General features: G+C 42.3%; 1 protein-coding gene across 1 annotated transcript in view; it reads left to right on the top strand.

The window, feature by feature from the left end:
- Window positions 1-19,146, top strand: part of dync1i1a (dynein cytoplasmic 1 intermediate chain 1a) — a gene marked incomplete at its 3' end in the record, with an annotated part of 46,161 nt that extends 27,015 nt beyond the window's left edge. The window contains exons 12-16 of the mRNA XM_008289290.1: window positions 9,344-9,490; window positions 10,545-10,658; window positions 10,877-11,010; window positions 11,463-11,607; window positions 19,006-19,146. Coding sequence (XP_008287512.1) covers window positions 9,344-9,490; window positions 10,545-10,658; window positions 10,877-11,010; window positions 11,463-11,607; window positions 19,006-19,146 — 681 coding nt within the window. The remainder of the gene's footprint in view (window positions 1-9,343; window positions 9,491-10,544; window positions 10,659-10,876; window positions 11,011-11,462; window positions 11,608-19,005) is intronic.
- Window positions 19,147-19,506: the final 360 nt, after the last annotated feature.

The raw sequence follows: 19,506 nt of genomic DNA on the forward strand, positions 1-19,506 counted from the left end.
GTGAATGACAGAAACATAACAGAGAAACATTAGAGACAGAGTTGGCAGCAAAAGAGGAGGATGAATAGTGGAGGATGAAATGGAGATAAAATAATTGAAGAATGAAGTAATTTCACTTCAGCCATTACTCCTCTTGCTGCTATTGCATTTGGATGAAAGGAACTGAGGAGTGGTTAGAGGAAAGGGGAGAAGAGAAGAAAACTAAGGCTTGTTTTATTTTTTTTTTTCTAGCTCCCTTCGGTGCTTTTTGCAAAAAGAGTTGCAACTCTTTAGTTAGCTGCGGATCAGATGGCTTTTAATGTGCGAGCATGTTCTGCTGTTTAACCCCCCAAAACCACAGGGCTTGGTGCCTCTTCCCCTCTTTTTCTGCTTTCTCTTTTTCTTTTCACCTTCCACCTCCCATCCCTAGCTAGAGTAACAGAGAGGCCAGCCACGTGCGTTCTCCCTGCATCTGTAATCACACACACTTGCTATTTGCTTTACACATGCAGTACACTCACACTCACAAACACACACTCTGTACACTGGGTTGGCACACGTTGCTGCTGTTGGCAAGCAGTGTTTAGCAGCATTTCAGCCATTTTTGTTTTCCCAGACTTTCCCACAGAAGCCGCTTTCGTCTGATGGATGGATAGGTAGATGGCTGAGTACTCTGTGTGTGTTTGCACGTGTTTGTGTGTTTATTGTACACATGTGTAAAGGCTGTGGCGTGTGTGTGGAGGATACAAAAGAATGACAGTGCGGGTTGGTATTGGAGGGTTGGGGTTTGTGGTTGAGGTTGGATTCAGCAGGGGCTTTATTGTATAAGGCTATGGCTTATAGAAGGCTTCATATTTCAGACGGGGTTTTGGTGAGGTCAAGCTTCTATATTTCTCGTCTCGTTGTGTGCAGTTTGGTGAATGGACGCAACATTGCAGAAACTTTTTAGAAAAATGTAAAGTAATCACATTAGTGTTAAAATGTTATTTGTAAAAGTAGTGATAATTTTCCTGTTGGGACAAAAGATCAGTTGTGTTAAGTGCAGTTTTATTAGTTTCTGGATTTTTGAAGCAGTACTTAAAAACTAAATATAATAAGTCTTGTTATAAAGAGCTTTTTTGTGTTCAGTGGATGCTACCAAGCAGTAACCTCCGAGGTCGAAAACTGAGGCCAAGGTAGAAGTGACAACAACTGCAGTTCCTGGAATGGCGACTTGAAGCTGACTTCAAAAGCAAGTTGATCCCCATAGACCCTTATGTTAAATGCCAAACTTTATGGTGGAAGTAAACATGTTTACAGCCTGGTACAAAAAACGTCCTGCATTCCAAATCACATACTTTTGTTTTTTTTTTCTTCTTTTTTTCACTTTCAGTATATATACGAGCTGTCCTCACAAAGTATATACTCTTGCATGTAATACACTTACAGTTGGGACATACTAATATTGTGCACAACAAGTTTTGTGTTGCTCACATATCCACTGGAGTCTGTAGTGCAAAATGAGTTGTCATCTACCTGTGCTCTCTCAGTGGCTCAAGCCTCTTTACAGTTGTATGAAACACTGTGACCTATGGGACTTATTGTGGGTCAGAATGACCAGAAAAGCATGCCAGCTTGCATACTGCAAAAAGGTAGGCGGATGTAGTAGGACAGCCTGGTATTTCTGGCAGACTGAATTTGACATGCTGTTTATTTGGACATACTAAATCTTTTTCTAGCATGCTGTTTAATATGGTAGGACGGGTATATGTCTCTATAGCTAATTTCACTGTTCATGAAGACTGTACTAGAGGTATATTTTTTTAAAAACCCATCCATGTAAATTATATTTATGCTTAAATGTATGCTCTTTGCCCATTTTTGGATTAGCTGTGTATTTGGCAGAGTCAGGCTCTGCTCGGGCGACAACAGCTGGAGCCACCCCACTGATCTTCAACATTGTTCTTCAAGAAACCGGTTCATCTGTCTTAATCTACAGTCAGTGGATGCTATACAATGATTTAGTAAGAAATTATTAACTGTTTTACCTTTGCAACAGCAGTGTTGTTTCACTCGTCTCTGACTTGCTGATGTGGTAGAAAGTAAATCAAAAGCTAGTTAGATTTTGGGCAGAGTCACAGTGTCACTTTGGGCAAGTACAGTCTGGGAACTGTGCACAAATATTTTTGGCAATGTGCAACAACACTGCAATATTGAATTCTGATGCAATACTCAGGGAGACAGGCCCTGGTTTGACAAGTGTTGTTCACATGTGGAGCAAACAGAAGTCACTGAACTCTCACACGTTTTTAAGGGTAGGGCAGGTATTTACCTGTTGTTTTACTGTTGCTTTACCTGTCTCTTAGCTCTTATTTTACCATGCACTTTAGCTCTTTATTGTTTATTTTGAAGGATTTTGTTCCAATTTCAGAATAATTTTACTCTACTTTTCTGTATGACACAGAATACAAACTACTTTTTACAACAGTCGTAATATCAAAAACTTTTCCAACCTGTTTCATTTTTTGGATCCATATTTGCCTCTATGATGTCTTTTTATTTTAAATTTTCATCTTCCCAATATTGTTTTACTTATTGGTATGAGAAATCATTTTGGGGATTTTCTTTGTCTTTTAATCTGTTCTGGTGTGTCTTATCAAATGGACGATATGAACGCAATGAGTTACTGTTCTCAAACAACTTACTTCAAGACATTGAATAAACTGTCTGTGAAACAGTGTGGTGGGGATTCCTTTACATTCCCCTTAAGGAACTGAGGCACTTTCATGACCCCACTTTAGGAGCCATTGATCTATAATATAGTGGAGGAAGGGTGTGATCCATCAGTGTGTGGGTTGGATTTATACTTCAGGGAAGGGGCTACCACTGCTGTGGATTCTGGTACCAGCGTGCCTCCCCTCATCACGGCTGTCCCGGCAGTTGGACCCATCATCGCCCCATCCCAGTTGGGTCCAATCTTGTAACTTCACACCAGCCTCTCAAGTGGGCAAAGTCACACCACATTAAAGGAGCCGTTTGACTTAAAACCTCTGCCGAACCCCCCAAACCACAGGCCTCCCTCTAACAACCCCCGCCGCTACTGTCATATCCCATTGGACTCAGTCATATTTTTATTAATATCTCGCTGCCTTGTGTCGCTCCCTGGGCTTTAGGCACTTCCAGAAAGGTTGAGTAAGAGAAGCAGAGCAGGCTGAGAGAAGAGTGGAAGGGAGGGTGCGGGTAGAGAGAGTTGGAAAGAGAAAACTGTGCAACGGTGTTATTCAGTCTTTGTCTGAGTTAGAACCCATGTGCAATTATAGTGGAGGAAGAAGCTGCATTGTGTTCAGAAAGCTTAGCAGTGAAATCCTCTAAGTGCTTGTTAAGTGGGTTATGACTGTGTGACAGTGTTTGATTTGATTCTTGGCACACTAAATAGATTGAGCCTCTTCTAGCAAAAGTTATTCAGATGGTTGAATTTTGTGGCAAATTAGTACCTTTTGAACAACTTTGCACTGCGCTTGTTTTTATTGGTGGTGACAGTTACCTTAACTTACCATTGATGCTGCAAATGGAGAAAGTCAGCTAGAATAGTTCTCATTTCCTTGTTTACATGTGTCTGTATAAAATATAAAGTTGCAGTCTTACAGGTTCACATGCTGGGCTGTTTCTTCCAGTTGTCTGCCATTGTTGTCATTTCTAGGTTGCCAAGCAACCAATGATGTCTGCAGCTCTGTGCAGGAAAGCAGATAAGTGTTTTTGCCAAAATGTCAAACTATTCCTTGAATAAAACCCTCAGGTAAGAGGATTACTCAGGTATCAACAAAGTAGTCTTTTTGTGTGAGCACTGAAACCCCAGTCTTATCGTATCAATATTGGCAGTGTTAAAAAATGTCAAATGTGTACAACAGGAATTCAGAGAAAGTAACATTTAACACTGTTTTTATTCTCAAAGACTTTTAAATAACCACTTAAGTTTGGTGAATGGAGCAACATTATCTTGTCAGTCATTTGCTATAACTTGGCATAAACTGGAGGAAAAAAAAAACCCTGAGGAGGAACTTGCTGCATATTTCTCCTCAGTTCCAGTATCAGAATAGAATAGAAGAGAGAACAGTCAAGTCAAACATTTGCACGTTGTATTATATTTACAACACAAATCCAATAAAGCCACAAACCAGTAAAAGTGAAAATATGAGCCAGGCAAACAAACAAGATATGGAAAATAGAGGGAAAGGAGCTCTAGGAGGCAGAGAAAGGCCTGTTTGTGTTCCCAGAACCTCCTCCTCATGCTTTTGCTCCATTCTTCGCCTGGTGAAATGGAGACTCTGGCTTGGTATTTCTCTCTCCTTGCCAGAAACCACAGAGTGACAAAATCTGTGGGGTGTCATAAACGAGCGAAGCCAAGGGGAGAAAGGGAGGAGAAAGGTGGTTGGAGAGTGGAGGGGGGGAAGGTTGCGAAGACGGGATGCAAGGAAAGACAGTCGGATCCATCTGGTACTGATAAGGCAGAGTGGAAAACAGATGAGTGCGGTGAGGCAGATGGTGGGGGTGGGGGTGAGGGTGCAGGGATGGAGCGTGGATCTGTTTGGGAGGACATAGCGTCTAACGTGCCCTATCAGCTCCCTCGAGCCTCGTCTCAACACAGCACTCTCGCTCTGTTCCTGCCTTCCCAAGTCGACTTCAGCAACAGTTTGTTGCCCGAGGAAAGAGTGAAAGAGAGGAGGAGGCAACAAAGGAAGGAGTGTTTGCCTCTTTCTGGCTTTCTTTCTTTTTCTGTCATTTCTTCAAACATCCCTAATCCCTAGCTGGGTGCCATCTTTCATCGCAGCGTACCATATGTATATTATCCTATACAGAACACTTCCCATTAATATAATAAAGGCTGCCAGAAACACTTAGCCCTGGGAGCCTGTGAGATATGGTAGATGATACTTGAGTGTGAGTTTCTCCTTCACCCATGCACACACACACACATATATATACCCTTGCCTGAGGAAAGAAATGAAATCCACGGTTCTGACTGCCAGAGTGCCTCCCTGTAAAACTTCCACAATTCATCTCAGGCCCAATATACCAAAGTGACTCTTGCTGCTGCCTTTTCTTCCGGGAGTTGTCACTCCCCACATCCGCTCCGTCTGGCCTGGCAGGAGACGACTTAGCAGGTGTCTGACCTGCGCCGCATGTGAGATGAGAACCATCCACAGAGCCACTCTGCATTTGGAAAATGAAATGTCAAGCTTGGCATTGAGTCAGCTGCAATACGGAGATGCAATCATATTGGGACTTTTGTGGACACATGAGAGTTGCTGAGATGTTATTTAGACAGATGTGATGCTTGTGTGACTGGTATGTCCAGACTCGGAAATGAAGGGAAAGTGGGGAAGGGAGGTATGGCTGTATTTGATTTCAAGGAAAAGTTCTAACTGAGAGCTAGATGAGAGGATTGATACCACTCTTGTGTCTGAATAACAGGCTAACGGCAGCAACCAGCTAGCTTAGCTGGTACAGACACCATAAACTCCCTCTATTAGATCCAAAAGCAGAATTTGAATCGTTGATGGCAAAGGCTCACAAATAAATAAAAACAAGACAGAAAGATTACAGAAATCCATCCAAAACATAACCAAGCTCCCCATCATTCAACCCTAAACTCAGTCATTAATTTCCTACATGACATCGAAATTGAGAATCCGTCAACCAGTTGCCTTTTAGCTTAAATCATAAACTTCCTTATAGCACACAACAAATTGATCTCGTTTCAGCACCTAATTACATACAGTACATTTAAAAGGAATATAACTTAAAAACATATGTGCTGATGTGACATTTGATTAGAAGCATTTAGTGAGAGCGACTTTCATGTTAAGTCCAAGTCGCTGCTGGCAGTCGCCTCACAGTGCATTATTGGGACAAAAGCGGGCTAATTTTCAGTAGCTCTTTCACTAAGCCTGACAGTACATGAGGGGAATGATGGCATAACCTGTGGTTTCTCAAAGAGGGGATTCAGAGTTTAGTCGGGAATTTTCCTCTTAAGATGGGGACACTGATAGGGCTTAGGAGCTAAACTAACATATGGAGCAAATCGAGGAGTCTCTTGATTTGATTTAGCTTCTCTTTGTCATTACTCATGTGGGGTAGAAATGTTTATTTAGGGTGGTAACTGGTGGAGGAAAAAGGAGAGAGCAGAGAGCATGGATGTTTTCTGTTTGTCTGGATACTCTTGTGGATTTTCATGTTAATTTTTGATGGTGTTAATATGAAAAGTTGGGTCCTACTGGCCTTTACTGGAAAGATCAAAGAGACAAAGTTGACGTTTCTTTCTTGTGGTAGATAGTCTATATTTTAAACCAAAATAGTTCGATTTGAAAAAGATTTTAAAGACTCAGATGAGGTGTGATGCCTTTATAGCAGTGCTGAGGTTTCTGTCACTTTAAGCATAAAGACAAGGAAAATTCACTTAAATGCTAAAATGAGAACACAGATATCACCCTCATGCTGGATACATAAACTACAGCTATTAGCTACGTAGCTCATTTGAAAACCACACTTTTGAACAAATTCGACAAACAAAATATAATACCTTGATTTGTGAGCTTTCTGCTGGTAGATTGATTTTGTTACCTTTTGACAGAACCAGGTTTGCTGTCTCCAGAATAAATGTTAAGCTGAACTATTAGCAATAGCCTGTTATTATGTTTAACAGGCACATATTTCCCCAAATGTCAAGTCTTTGTTTAATAAAATAAGTAATCAGAATCAAGTAACATCCCACCATTAGATGTTGTTTATGGTTCCTTCATCTAGATTTCCTCTTTCTCCCAGAGTCTTAATGTTGTTCAGAGTTCTGCTCTTTTAGGGCTGATAAATGGTTGTGGTGGTGGAATCACGTGTATTCTTAGTAGATGTGTGTGGGTTAGTGTACAGAGATGACAGTGGGTGCAGGACTTTGGTTTATTAGCCCTCTGATGGAGCCTGAAAGAGGGGGAACAAACCTCAAGCAGCAGCCTGTCAGACAGCCACAGAGGGGAAAGGTCACGCCAGAACGCTAGAACTTTAAAAGGGATCATGGACAGGGAAGAAAAAAATATATAGAGAGAGTCATTAACTTACCATTAATCATACAACTCGAGATGTTAATGGTCAGACCATCGAATCACATTCTGTAATACATGCTAATAAGCCCCAAACCTTGATTCCTTTTTGCTTGACTGTGTAAATAAACTTTTCAGAGAGAGTCTTCGTTGCCAGCTGACGCGCCGACTTTATTTTTACCACCAAAGTTCAGTTTATTTTGAGTGCTGACATCTGAAGCGACTCCCGAGCCGTTCCTCCAGAAGCCGTGACTTCTCAGAAGTAACAAAAAAGAGAAATAAAAAGTCACGGAGTGTTTTCTTTCCCTCTGGTTTGTTTTCCAGTCTCCTTTCAAAATGAACTGGGGTTTGGAGTTGGCCGCTCTGCACATGGTGTGGTGGCAGTGATGGAGAGAGAGGGAACAGGAGGGAGAGAAATGAAAAAGAACAGAGAAATAAGACAAATATAATACTGTTGTAGACTGTGTATTGTCTCAGTTGTAGTTGAATCTTCCACTACTCTAAGCAAAACAGATTTTGTTAAATTATATTCGTACCTTAGGGCAGTTAGGTTCCCAGTGAATGGATTTGTTCATTTACTTTCAGTGTTATATGCAGTACATTGAGTGCTCTGACCTAAAAAAAGATGATGATCCACGTAAAATTCAATGTGCCAGGCAGTTGATTGACCTTAGTCATATTGAAATACATAATGGAACCAAAAAAATAACAGTATTCCTTGTACAAACGTAAAAACTGAATTCGTCATCTCCTTGCGTATTTTGTTACACTTCCAGTCGTGTTTTTGCAGCTACAGCCCTACTAGGTCATGATGTATCTGAAGGATTGCAAGATCGGGATAATCTGCTGGATTTTGCTGTGTAACTGACATTACAGAGTCGATGATGTATAGTTTAGCATTTACCGTTATCCCATAATTGCTACTTGTGGCCACAGTCGCTGCTGTTTAGAAGAAATGTTACACACTCTCATTTGACGCTATTGTCAGCTGTTTTTTAAGCATTATCACAGTCTCTGCTGTTCTTTTGGCATCCTACAGCCACAGCAAAGCACTGTTCTGGCATTTTATCACCAATATTCTTTTCATCTTTGACAATGTCCTGTGACTCTCCCTCATTCATGTAAACCATTATTGCAATCATAGTCATTAAGTTGATCAAATATTCATTTATATTTGCCTTTAGTAGAATTCTTAAAATAATATTAATTGAAATTTTCCTGTTTATCAAACAAGCTGTTACAACCAGTGGTGATTTATGTGAATACTCGTATTAATGAGTATTCACATACATCTTACAGTTATTATCTTGTTAATACGATGATTGATTTGGGTGGATTCTGATGCTTAATGACAAGTTTTGACCCCCGAGCGCCGTCTCAGAGCTGCTGTTTCAACAACCAAATGTCTGACGAACAATTCTCAGGAACAATAAAACTGTCAGCATCGCTTCAACTGACAAATCTACGACCATATTAGGCAACAGTCTTTTTGCGAAATGCACCCGACATGTTGTTGGAGTTTTACTGTTTTTAATTGTGATTTGTGTTTGCGTGCTTCATGTTCAGAACTCTCTTGGCCCTGTCTTGCCTGTAAATTATTTCTCCTCTCAGCAGTACTGCGCTTGTTTGGTTAATTCTGATGAATTTGTTGCTGAAACGTTTTCTCATAACTCAAAAGCACAGATGCTTCAGCAGGCTCTGGGTCAGGAGAAGCTAGCTGTTGCACGCAGAAGCCCATATGGGACACGCACTGAAGAGGAACCAAAACTCAATAAACACGGCATTGAGAGGGGGCGGTGGGGGGGGAGTTCAAGGGTGCGCTTGTCATGATGGAGGCTACAGTGAGCGCTCCAGTGGCTGCTGGGGTTTTGATGCTGTAATGTGAAACGGCTGGGGGAAAGAGGACTACAATTCCCCTCTTTGTCTGGTCTCCACCCCAGCGTCACCCCTCTCTCCTCTCCTCGGTAGACCCTCACAGTGGCCAAACTCATCATCTCCCTCACTGTCTGTGTCCCCACGTCTGCCACCCATCATGATGCCTTGATCACTCGTTCTCGCCCGTACCCTGTCTAGCGTTACCGTTTTCACTCCGCATCTTTCTTTGCTTCTGCTCTTTTCTCACCGTCTGCTGTTTCATCTCGTCATTTTATCAGACCAAACCATTTCTACTCTTACGTCCTTCTTCGGTTCATGATAATGCGTCTTGAACTTTCCCATAAGATAAACCCACAAAATGCAGTTAATCTCATTCTGTCCCTCCTCTTTCTCTACTTTTTTTTTTTTTCTCTCCTCAGTCTCCGGTGGTGTCTGTGGGTTTTGCCAGGTTTCATCCCAACCTGGTGGTAGGGGGGACTTACTCGGGACAGATCGTCTTGTGGGACAACCGCAGTCACCGTCGGACCCCTGTCCAAAGAACTCCCCTGTCTGCTGCTGCACACACTGTAAGAACCGTCCCCACGAGCAATATGGAAACTTTTTGTTAGTTTGGACTTTCTGTGCTGAAGTAGTTCGATTAAAAACATCATAATACAACATTTCAAAGAAGGTAAAGATTGGACAAGCTTTTCAGATATATATGATCTAAAAATGCTGTAATATGTAATTAATAAAACATGCAGTGACATTTTTACATTACAAAAGCATGACATGTGTTGTATCAAGAAGCGACTGTCTCACAACACTCACACTAGACATAACTGAGTGGACAGCTCGGTTCAGCTCCAGTGAACTCACTGACCCTCAACAAATTACCGTCAAATATACACTAGTGATATCTTAAGACGGAGGGCAGTTTATAATGGCAGCTACAGAAGGCATGAGAACACACACACTGCTACATGCCATCCATACTGTAGATTTAAAGGGGTTGTGGACTCCAATAATGAGGCCGCCGCTCTCGTCTTCTCCAGTTAGTTGAGTCCAGCATGCAAGCATGGTGCTGATTGCTGAATGGATCCTTTGTGCGGCCCAGTACGCAAATCAATTACTGCTCAGTAATGATATAATGGCTTCACACACTCGTGGATCCGACGTAGAGCGATTTAAAAGGACGACTGCACACTGGCATGTGAGCTGTCTGCGAGCCTGCTGCATCTTTTGGCCCACGAAGTACCTAGTGATGTCATGTTTTTAAGGGTAATATTACAAGATCATTACAGGGCCATGCTTAAGCTCTAATTTAATTAATCAAAATTAAGAAATATTTCATGTCCCTGACAGCCTGCTGCAGCTAGGAAATATCCAAGTATTTATTGCACAAGATGCCAAATGTGCAGATATTTTTTTGCCTTGAATCAAAAGGACAAATAATTAGGATTTAGTACTGTGATCACATTATGCAGCAAAGTAACAAATATCATTTTAATAGAAATTGTATCATTCTTCAGTTGATGTCAGTTATGAGATATTAAAAATATATGATCTCATCTGTTGCATTGCACAGCAGTGTTTTTTCACCCATCTCTTTTGTTTGTGTCTGTGTGTGATCTTGTGTAGCACCCAGTGTACTGCGTGAACGTGGTCGGCACTCAGAATGCCAACAACTTGATCACTGTGTCTACAGACGGCAGGATGTGCTCCTGGAGTCTGGACATGCTCTCCCAGCCTCAGGTATACAAACACTCATGTCCACGCAAAAAAAAAAAAGTCAAAATTTTGAAGATTGTATAATATTGGTTTGGTAAAAAGAAGAGTTTTGGTGCAGCTGGAGTTTCATATAGATTATCAACTGCAACTGGGTCTACAGTAACATGTTTCAGTGTTTGAATTTGTGTATTTGGTCATATATAGGCAGATCTTGATACAGGTGTGTGTGTGTGTGTGTGTAGGAGACCATGGAGCTGGTGTACAATAAATCCAAACCTGTGGCGGTGACAGGCATGGCCTTCCCCACGGGAGACGTTAACAACTATGTGGTCGGGAGCGAGGAGGGCACGGTGTATACTGCATCCAGACACGGCAGGTTAGTGAGCAGAATGTGAACACTCTCTCACACACACATGGATAGAAATTCACAGGAAAATGTTGACATTATCCCACGAGTGTGGCATTAACGGTTGCTTTACGTCTTAATGCTAAATATTCTTCCCTTTCACTGCTTACAAAATGAGTTAGAATATCACAGTTTTTTATATGTTTGCAAAAAAAGACATTAAAGAAAATTTTATTTATTTGTTTTTTCTAAATTAACTACATTTCAGCTTGTTTTGCCTAATTGCCTAGGAGATAGTTAAAGAGTTAATCATTTCATTTATATTTACAGCTTCTTTACTGTGCTGGTAATTTATTTTTTCGCACCTTTAGTGAAATGTACAGAAATTCTCGGCTTTATAGTTGAACAAGTTACGCTCAATAAAACGCTGCAGTGCTAAATGTCCCCATTACAGATGTTATACTTGTGTTATCCCTCTCCAGTAAGGCGGGTATCTGTGAGATGTTCGAGGGCCACCAAGGGCCGGTAACAGGCATCAGCTGCCACAGCGCAGTGGGCACCGTCGACTTCTCGCACCTCTTTATCACATCCTCCTTCGATTGGACCGTCAAACTCTGGAGCACCAAGGTACAGTGTGGGAGGTGTGTGTCTGAGAGAGGGGAGAGAGAAAGGATGTGTGGGGGGTTGATTGTGGCGAGAGGCTGCAGAGAATCCTGAGAATGAGAGCGAATGAACTAGTGGGTAAGTAAGGGAGGAAAGTTGAGTACAGTAGGTGAGCAAGGTTTTCAAAAATCAGTCCTTCTCTTACTACTTCTGTGTCTTTTTGTGTGTATGCGTGTGTGTGTGTGTGTGTGTGTGTGTGAATAAGCTGGGTAAGTTCTGCTAAAATAGCTCTGCCTTCATGATAAAAAGAGAAAATGTGTCACTGCCACCTCAGTATAAAGAATAAGTGTTAACATTGGTGGAACTGTGGTGTTCATCAGCTTTCATTTTAAACAATCAGATTTTCTACTAGTATTTTTATTGAGCTACAGCCCCATCAGTTGTATTTATTAGAAGTTATTGTGTGTTGTTGGAAAAGTTGCACTGTAGAAAACTTTCACTGTGAAGCCGTGATTATACTCCCTTAAAGCTGCCATCACACAGCTGCAGACACTACAGACATGCTGTTGTTATGATACTATTTTCTGATCAAATCAGAATGGAAAATTCTCATACATGTGCTGTAAATTGATGTTTTTTTTGTTTTACACGTGCGCACTCCTGATAAGCATGCGCACTTCTGTCCTTATATTACGAGGTGTGTCAGAAAAGTTCCAGGACTGAAATATATTTCAAACCCCATAATACAAACTCAGACGATCAACCAGCACATCTACAAAGAGATCCTGCAGCGTTTGCTTCATTCAGTGCGCGAGAAGAGGCGAGAGTTGATGCAGGACAAGTCGTGGCTGCTTCACCATGACAACGTGCCTGCTCACGATGCCCTGAGCATCCGACAGTTCCTGGCTGAGACGAACATTGCTGTGCTGGAGCAACCTCCCTACTCACCCCACCTGGCTCTGTGGGATTTGTTCCTCTTCCCCAAGCTCAAGGGGGTCATCAAGGGGACCTGTTTTGAAGATGTGGACGACATTAAGATGGCTGTGACGACGGAGCTGAGGAGGATCCCAGAAGAATCCTTCCAGGAGTGCATGGTGGCGTGGCAGAGAAGGCTGGGAAAGTGTGTTAGACTTCAGGGGAAAACTTGTAGTTTGTATTTGAAATATATCTTTTGTGACACCAGTCCTGAAACTTTTCTGACACCCCTCGTATATTGGCCATGTGAGTGGTCAGTATGGACTCGGGGAGATGATGCAATTTAAATCTGACCCTTGCGCAATTGCAGACACAGAAAGTACTGAAAACACTGGTTTGAGAAAGTGTTACCTCTTCAACACTTCAATTTTTATATTAGTCAATCCTCATCACTTCTTTGAGCTGGGGAAGCACAAATCTGAATTTCAGTACAATCCATCTCCTACATATCTCCATTCTCTGTTCTAATGGGCATATGCATGTGCTATCAACATGCAAAAAGTACTCAAACTAAAAGTTAACATTTCCTTGTAGCTTTACACAGAATTCCAACCCTGCTCTCCTGATTGAAAGTCCTCCATATAAGCCATTGCACCAGCACACTGTACTCTTACTGCTATTTATACTCTCTCACCTGCTCCTTTCAGTGGCTAGATGTTCTGAAGCATGAAAATGGAGCGAAGACAAAGTACAGAAGTTTCCTCTCAGACCACTAGATGTACTGAAATGTAATTATGGAATTTGTGCCTAATAATGCCAAAAAATACTGCCTACCTCAGCTTTAACTCTCATTGCACCTCATCTGAGAAATAATCACAGACTGAATTTTTCTTCTGTGTCCTGGTGGGCATGTAGAAGTCCCTGCATGCATGTGTGTGTGTGTGCGTGTGTGCGTGTGTGTGTGTGTGTGTCTATCCCTCCCACTCAATTCTCCCTGCCAAACACAAACGCACTGATTGGATAGTGCTGGCTGTCGCCCGCAGGTACACTCAGCGAATCTAAGTCAGACATACTCGAAAGGTGGGCGCTCCTCCTCTCGCTGGTTTTGAGTGACCTCGTCCACTCAGGGCATTTGTTCTCCTTTCAAACCAATGTGATGAATTCCATTTGGCAGCATTTCAGTGGCAGTAAAAAGCAAACAGTCACTGTTTCTGTCAGTGAGGTTGGAGAATAGAAAAGTTTTGCTAAAACATTGAAAGGACACTTTTGTGGCGGTGAGACGTACACATTTGGCATATTGCACAAAAGACTTGAAATAAATAAAGTAGACAAACAAACAATCCAAGAAAACCCAGAGGTGAAGTTAGACTGAGGTGGAACGGACAAAAGGTATCATACCGGACCACAACATCAACAAATACCAGGAAATAGCAAAACTGGTGGGGCATACACAAGAGGAAAGGAAGGAAGGAAAATGGTGAGACACAGGAAAGTGGTTCCTAAGAGTCAGCAGGAGGGAGCAGGAGAAAGATTTAGGAGGCATTTTCAAGACATAAATTAATAGTTAAAAGTGATGCTAACTTTGAAGAAGGGTGAGATCAATATGAGCAAGGTGTCAGAGAGCAAATACAGCCAAGAATTCAAAGCGAGACCTGTTCAATATGATGAAAATACATAATGCATATTGCATAATACGTTCAGCTTTATGCAAGATCCGGTTACAGTTTTCATGCTTGGCTGTGACAGGCAGTAAAGCACTCGGATGAATTTTAGCTCATGTTTGCATGCAGACAGTCCATAAGTCTTGTGCAAGGGGTCCCGTGACACATATTAAAACATTTCTGTGGATTTTCATCAGAAGAGTGTGTTATTTTTCAGGATTTGGGAATTCCCTTTCCTTTGAGGGGCACCGCAGGAATGTGTGTCTGTCTCTTATCCCACATAACCCATATTTGTGTGTGGGCAGGCGGAATACCTGAGCGTATGTGTGTGTGTAAATACAGACGCACCACACATGCCTCATGCACACCTTAAGCAAGCTGCCTTTGCTTGCCTAAAATCCCCTTGAGGTTTGCCTTCAACCCTCCAATCATAGCCATCGCAAACTGTTATAACACACACACACACACACACGTTGGCAGTGAATTCTCTCTGCATTCACACACACGTTTGCCCTCGCAGTTGAAAAAGGCCGCCGTACAGAAGTCTGCTAATGTTTTTACACTCAGCGGTGCAAATATTGTGGTTAGCGAAACCATTCGAAGCGGCCCGAGTGTGAAGATGTCGCGACAGCTGGGAGTGGGTTTATGATTGTGCATAACTTGAACCGTCTTGCTCTCTTGACCCCAAAACCAGCGTCTGCTAAGTGATTGGATGGAGCATAATCATTCCACTTTTGCGCTCTTAAGAAGTTAATTAAAGGCCCGCATCACTGTCATTTCAGGTGATTGTTAATGAGTGTTGATCATATTTCACATGAGTGTCTGTAGATATATTTGGAAAAGAGAAAATAAGATTATGTTTTGTCCCGATGTGCTCTCACAGCGCAGCGCGAGAAACATATCACAACAATTTCTAATTCGAGGACAGCGTCTCGGTCCCCGCAGCGTGTGGTTATTAAATCTGAAGCTAGATGCAAATGCAGCCAGGATGGAACCAGTGAAATTATATGACTCCGGCTGCTGCAGAGATGAGATGGTTTGGATCCCTATGGATGGCTGAATGATGAGAGGTTTTCTGTAAGACTGGTAGCCTCCTTGACATTTTCAATGTTGAGACAGCGAACAGAATGCGGTATTTTATGATTAATGCTGATGTCATGAGATACAGACGGGCATTCGTTTTTTAGCAACGATATCCAAGACATTTAATGCTTAACTTGCAATCGTCTGTTCATCTCCTAAACTGCTTTATGTCAATAAATTGTCATTGCACCGTGACATCAGCATCCAGCGTTTCAGTGATGGATTTCCAGCTCAGACGTTCTACAAACTCCGCAGCTTCTCCACACAGGAAAGATAATGACAACCAGTTACTTGACGTGTGGCGCCACAAGGATTAAGCTTAATTTTAAGATTAGTTTTAAGCCTTTTTAACCAAATCACATTCCTTAAAATTGGTAGATACAGACAAAATAGTAGTTTACATTTTGAGGTGTCAATATAATCCAAGGAGGACTTCATTTATCTCATTTTATCTCCCAAGTGATGCATCACTTTGAGCTCATGACCCAGTTAAATGAAAGAGGCTTCAGGAGGTTACCTTGAAATGAAAAAAGAGGCACTATGCTGCAACATAGAGCGACTTCTTGAAGACCCCTCCAGGGAAAATCTTTTTTTAAATTTTTATTTTTTTTACCATGTTAACATGTTCATAAGATGTTTATATTTGCCGAAAGCAGTCGGCGCCATGACTGAGCATTTCCACCTTGAAACTTCAGTGTAGTGACGATATAAGGGATGAACAATGAATCGATTTTAAACTTTGAAAGAGTGCAATTAGCAAATTCCCATGGCTGCATTTTCAGATATACAAGATGTGGCTTTATTACTAATACTGATGTTCTAGTTCAGTTTGTTTAAATGTACACTATGCCCTTCAGACTGTGGTTGGACGTAAATAAGCATAGTCACATTATTTAATAGCTACACCCTCTACATTTTGACCCAAATATTATCATGTCAGTGGTTTTACAAATTCATGCCGTCCTCCTTCTGTGAAAAACCCAGTGAGCTGAAGTTTGACCTGAAAAAAAGTAAATTGCAAATCAGACTGCAGTAGCTGTATTTGAATGATTTTCCCAAAATCATTCATCCTGAGATGACTCAAAAACGCTGATTCAGACTTCTGATGTTTCATACATAACAAACTGAAGGAACTAATCCAGTTAACTTTGCAACATGGGACTTTCCATACGACTATTTTTCTTCAGAATCGTGTTTCAGGGCAAATATGTAAATCTGAGTTACCTCAATATTACGAAATGCCATTGTGTCGCGTAGAACAGTTATACAGTGAGTCATGGGTGAGCTGGTGTGGGGAGGGGGTCATGAGGAGAGAGAGAGGTGGGGGCTTAAATTTACTCATTTTAAAGGAAGAAACAGTGAAGAGTTTCATCCAAGCCATTTTGATACAGGCAGGGGAAAAAACTTCTAAATATGTAACTCTGATACACAGAGCTGACTTTTGCGGGGCTTAATCAACGATCAGAGAGGGAGTTTAAATATAAGCGGGCGATGAGAAACGCTGTTGAGTTGCAGGATGAGCAGCAGAGAACGAGAGAGAACATAAACAGGGATCACTCGGCTGATCGAGTGCCGAAACTGCGAGATGGAGAAAAATGACCTCTGCTGTCATCTCACCGGCTGGAAAACAGGTTCAATCGAGGCTTGAAATTGGCTCGGCTCTGTTTGTTTGTGTTTGCGTGTTTCCGTGCGCGTAAGTGTGCGCTCTCAGAACAACTGTGGAGTGAGAGGGTAAAGGTGATGGAGGGAGAAAGAAGCAAGAATGAGGAAGAGAGAAGGGGAGAGAGAGAGAGAGAGAGAGAGAGATACTACATTCTTTCATTTGCTCTTCCAGCCAACCTGTCTCCTCGCTTCCACCCCTCCCACTCTACTTGTCAGGAACGCAGTTTGTGAGCCTCTGGAATCCTAACAGTGGGTCAGAGAAATGGGGATTACACAAACACTCATATTTGTGTTAAGTTGTATTTACCTTATGGCAGAAGTCCACTCTTGTGGGGCGCACTGAGGTGTCTGCAAGGTAGCTGCAAACACTCAACATAAGTTTCTAAATATTACCAACGTTCACATCAGACTCACAAACAAGTTAGCCGCACGTGACGGCTGATATGTCCTCTGCTTCATCAGCTTTATCATGCTTTGTTATTGTATAGATAGGTGCTCTCACATTCAATCAAATAATAATAATAATAATAATAAATGATCATGGGATATTTATCTATAAACTACACGCTTCTCTCATACAAAACTCCACGTATGTAAAGCAGCCCATGGAGTTAAGGTCACTTGTTTCAACCTGGGGAAGTTCTACATTGGATTGCCCTGTTTCACCCTTTCAAAGTATTTTTTTTAATCACACACCTGTCTGAGTTGTGTGAGTGAGGAGACTAGAAGCTTCTCTGTGCTGCAGCCTGTATGGGAGGTGTTTAGGGAACATCTGTAGACTCCATGTAGCAGGAAGTAGCCTTTCATAAGCTGATGTTCAGTAAGTGAAGGTTTCAGTTTGGTTCCAGGAGATGCACTGAATTCAGGTGAAGAGAATTTTTATTTTAAGTATTTTCTTAATCAGTACAAATATAGCACACACATTAAAAAAGAAAGCAGTGCTGTTTATTTAAATGTGACATATTTTGACCTTAAAATCAATGAATGATTGTTGTGAAGAATCATAATCTCAGTACTGATCAGACTAATTATGATTTTGGCCATAGTTGTGCAGCCCTGGTTCCCACCTGTATCCATCTTTAACCACAGCACAAACAGCAGCCTTCAGCCATTAGCCTTGCTCAAAGGTCAAAGTACGTTGTCAAAGTTCAACAAGGACTGTGTAGCTCAGTTCTGCTTAGTGCAGTATTTACACCCCAGGACACAAAAACCACACAGTGATAGAGGACATGAGGGTCAAAGTTGTTTCTCCAAAGAGTTTGTTCCCTGATCTCTGACTTGTTGTGCTGCTACGTGTTGTCAACATACAACACACATTTAGAGGAAGTATGGTATGCATAACATGATAACTTGTCAGTTGTCAAAAACAATGTTATCAACTGATGTTAGCTTATCACTGACACAGGAGCACTGATGTTTGTTTTTGCCCAAAGCATGAAGGCAGTTTAGAAATAGTGTCACTGTTTGTCCACCAGAGAGCACTGACAAGTTTCTGTTTAAAATGTAAAACATCCAGCTGAGCACTTAGACACAATTCTTTAATAGCATTTGTTTATGTTAAAGATGAACATCAGCTGTTGTAGCTCTGACAGTTCGGGATTTTTCTGTTCTCTCAAATGCCGTTATCAATTTAGGCCTTAAAATCCACCGTCGGTCAAGTTCTCCCTGCAAACACATTGATCCTGTTTGAAGCGCCCCGTCCTATCAGTCCATTGTCCACCCCTTCTTTTCCTCCCATTTCCTATCTCTTACCATCTCTCTCTCTCTCTCAGACAGCTGTTGCGTTAAGGTTACAGTACACCTTGTGGAGCGGCCTTCCCTTTCATCTCTCCCAGCGGTTTTATGGCGCTGTGTGAATGTGCTAGGCTTTTTAATTAGGCTCTGCACCCAGACAGGCCCCAAGGCTGAGGCAGCGCCACTCTGTCTGAAGCTCACTCACTCCCTCTCTCCTCCTCTCTCTCTCTCCCTCTCCCTCTCTTTTCTTTCTATCTCCAGTGTGTCATCTACCGTAATCCCTTGCGCTCTGTTTTTCTCTGTGTGTTATTTCACACGATGTCAGTCACACACGCCAGATATCCTTTTTTTTTTTTCTCTCTTGCAGCACAACAAGCCCCTGTACTCGTTTGAGGACAACGCCGACTACGTGTACGACGTCATGTGGTCGCCCGTGCACCCTGCCATGTTTGCCGCCGTGGACGGCATGGGCCGCCTGGACCTGTGGAACCTCAACAACGACACCGAGGTGCGTGCGGATATAGGTCATCGTGGGCGTGTCATCTCCTTGCGTGTGTGTTCGGTGTCCTCGGGGCCTGTTTGCTGGGCCTCAGCCCGAACCGCACAACCAAACACCCAAGACTTTTCCCCTCCCATCAACCCCCCACCACCTCCACCACCACCACCAGCCCCTCCACATCCCTCTCCCTGCACACGCACACAAACACACATTCAAGATTCCCCCGTGGGCGTTTCCCACAGTCCTCGCTTTAAATCAGCCCGGGTGACATCTCCTCATCCCCGCTCCCACCCAGCCATCCCACTAACATTTCTACAGCCTCTCTCAAACGTTCAGGCAACCTCAGGACCCCGCCACTCCGTCCCATCT

This window comes from Stegastes partitus, unplaced genomic scaffold, assembly GCF_000690725.1.
Source record: "Stegastes partitus isolate 25-593 unplaced genomic scaffold, Stegastes_partitus-1.0.2 Scaffold603, whole genome shotgun sequence".
Taxonomy (NCBI): domain Eukaryota; kingdom Metazoa; phylum Chordata; class Actinopteri; family Pomacentridae; genus Stegastes; species Stegastes partitus.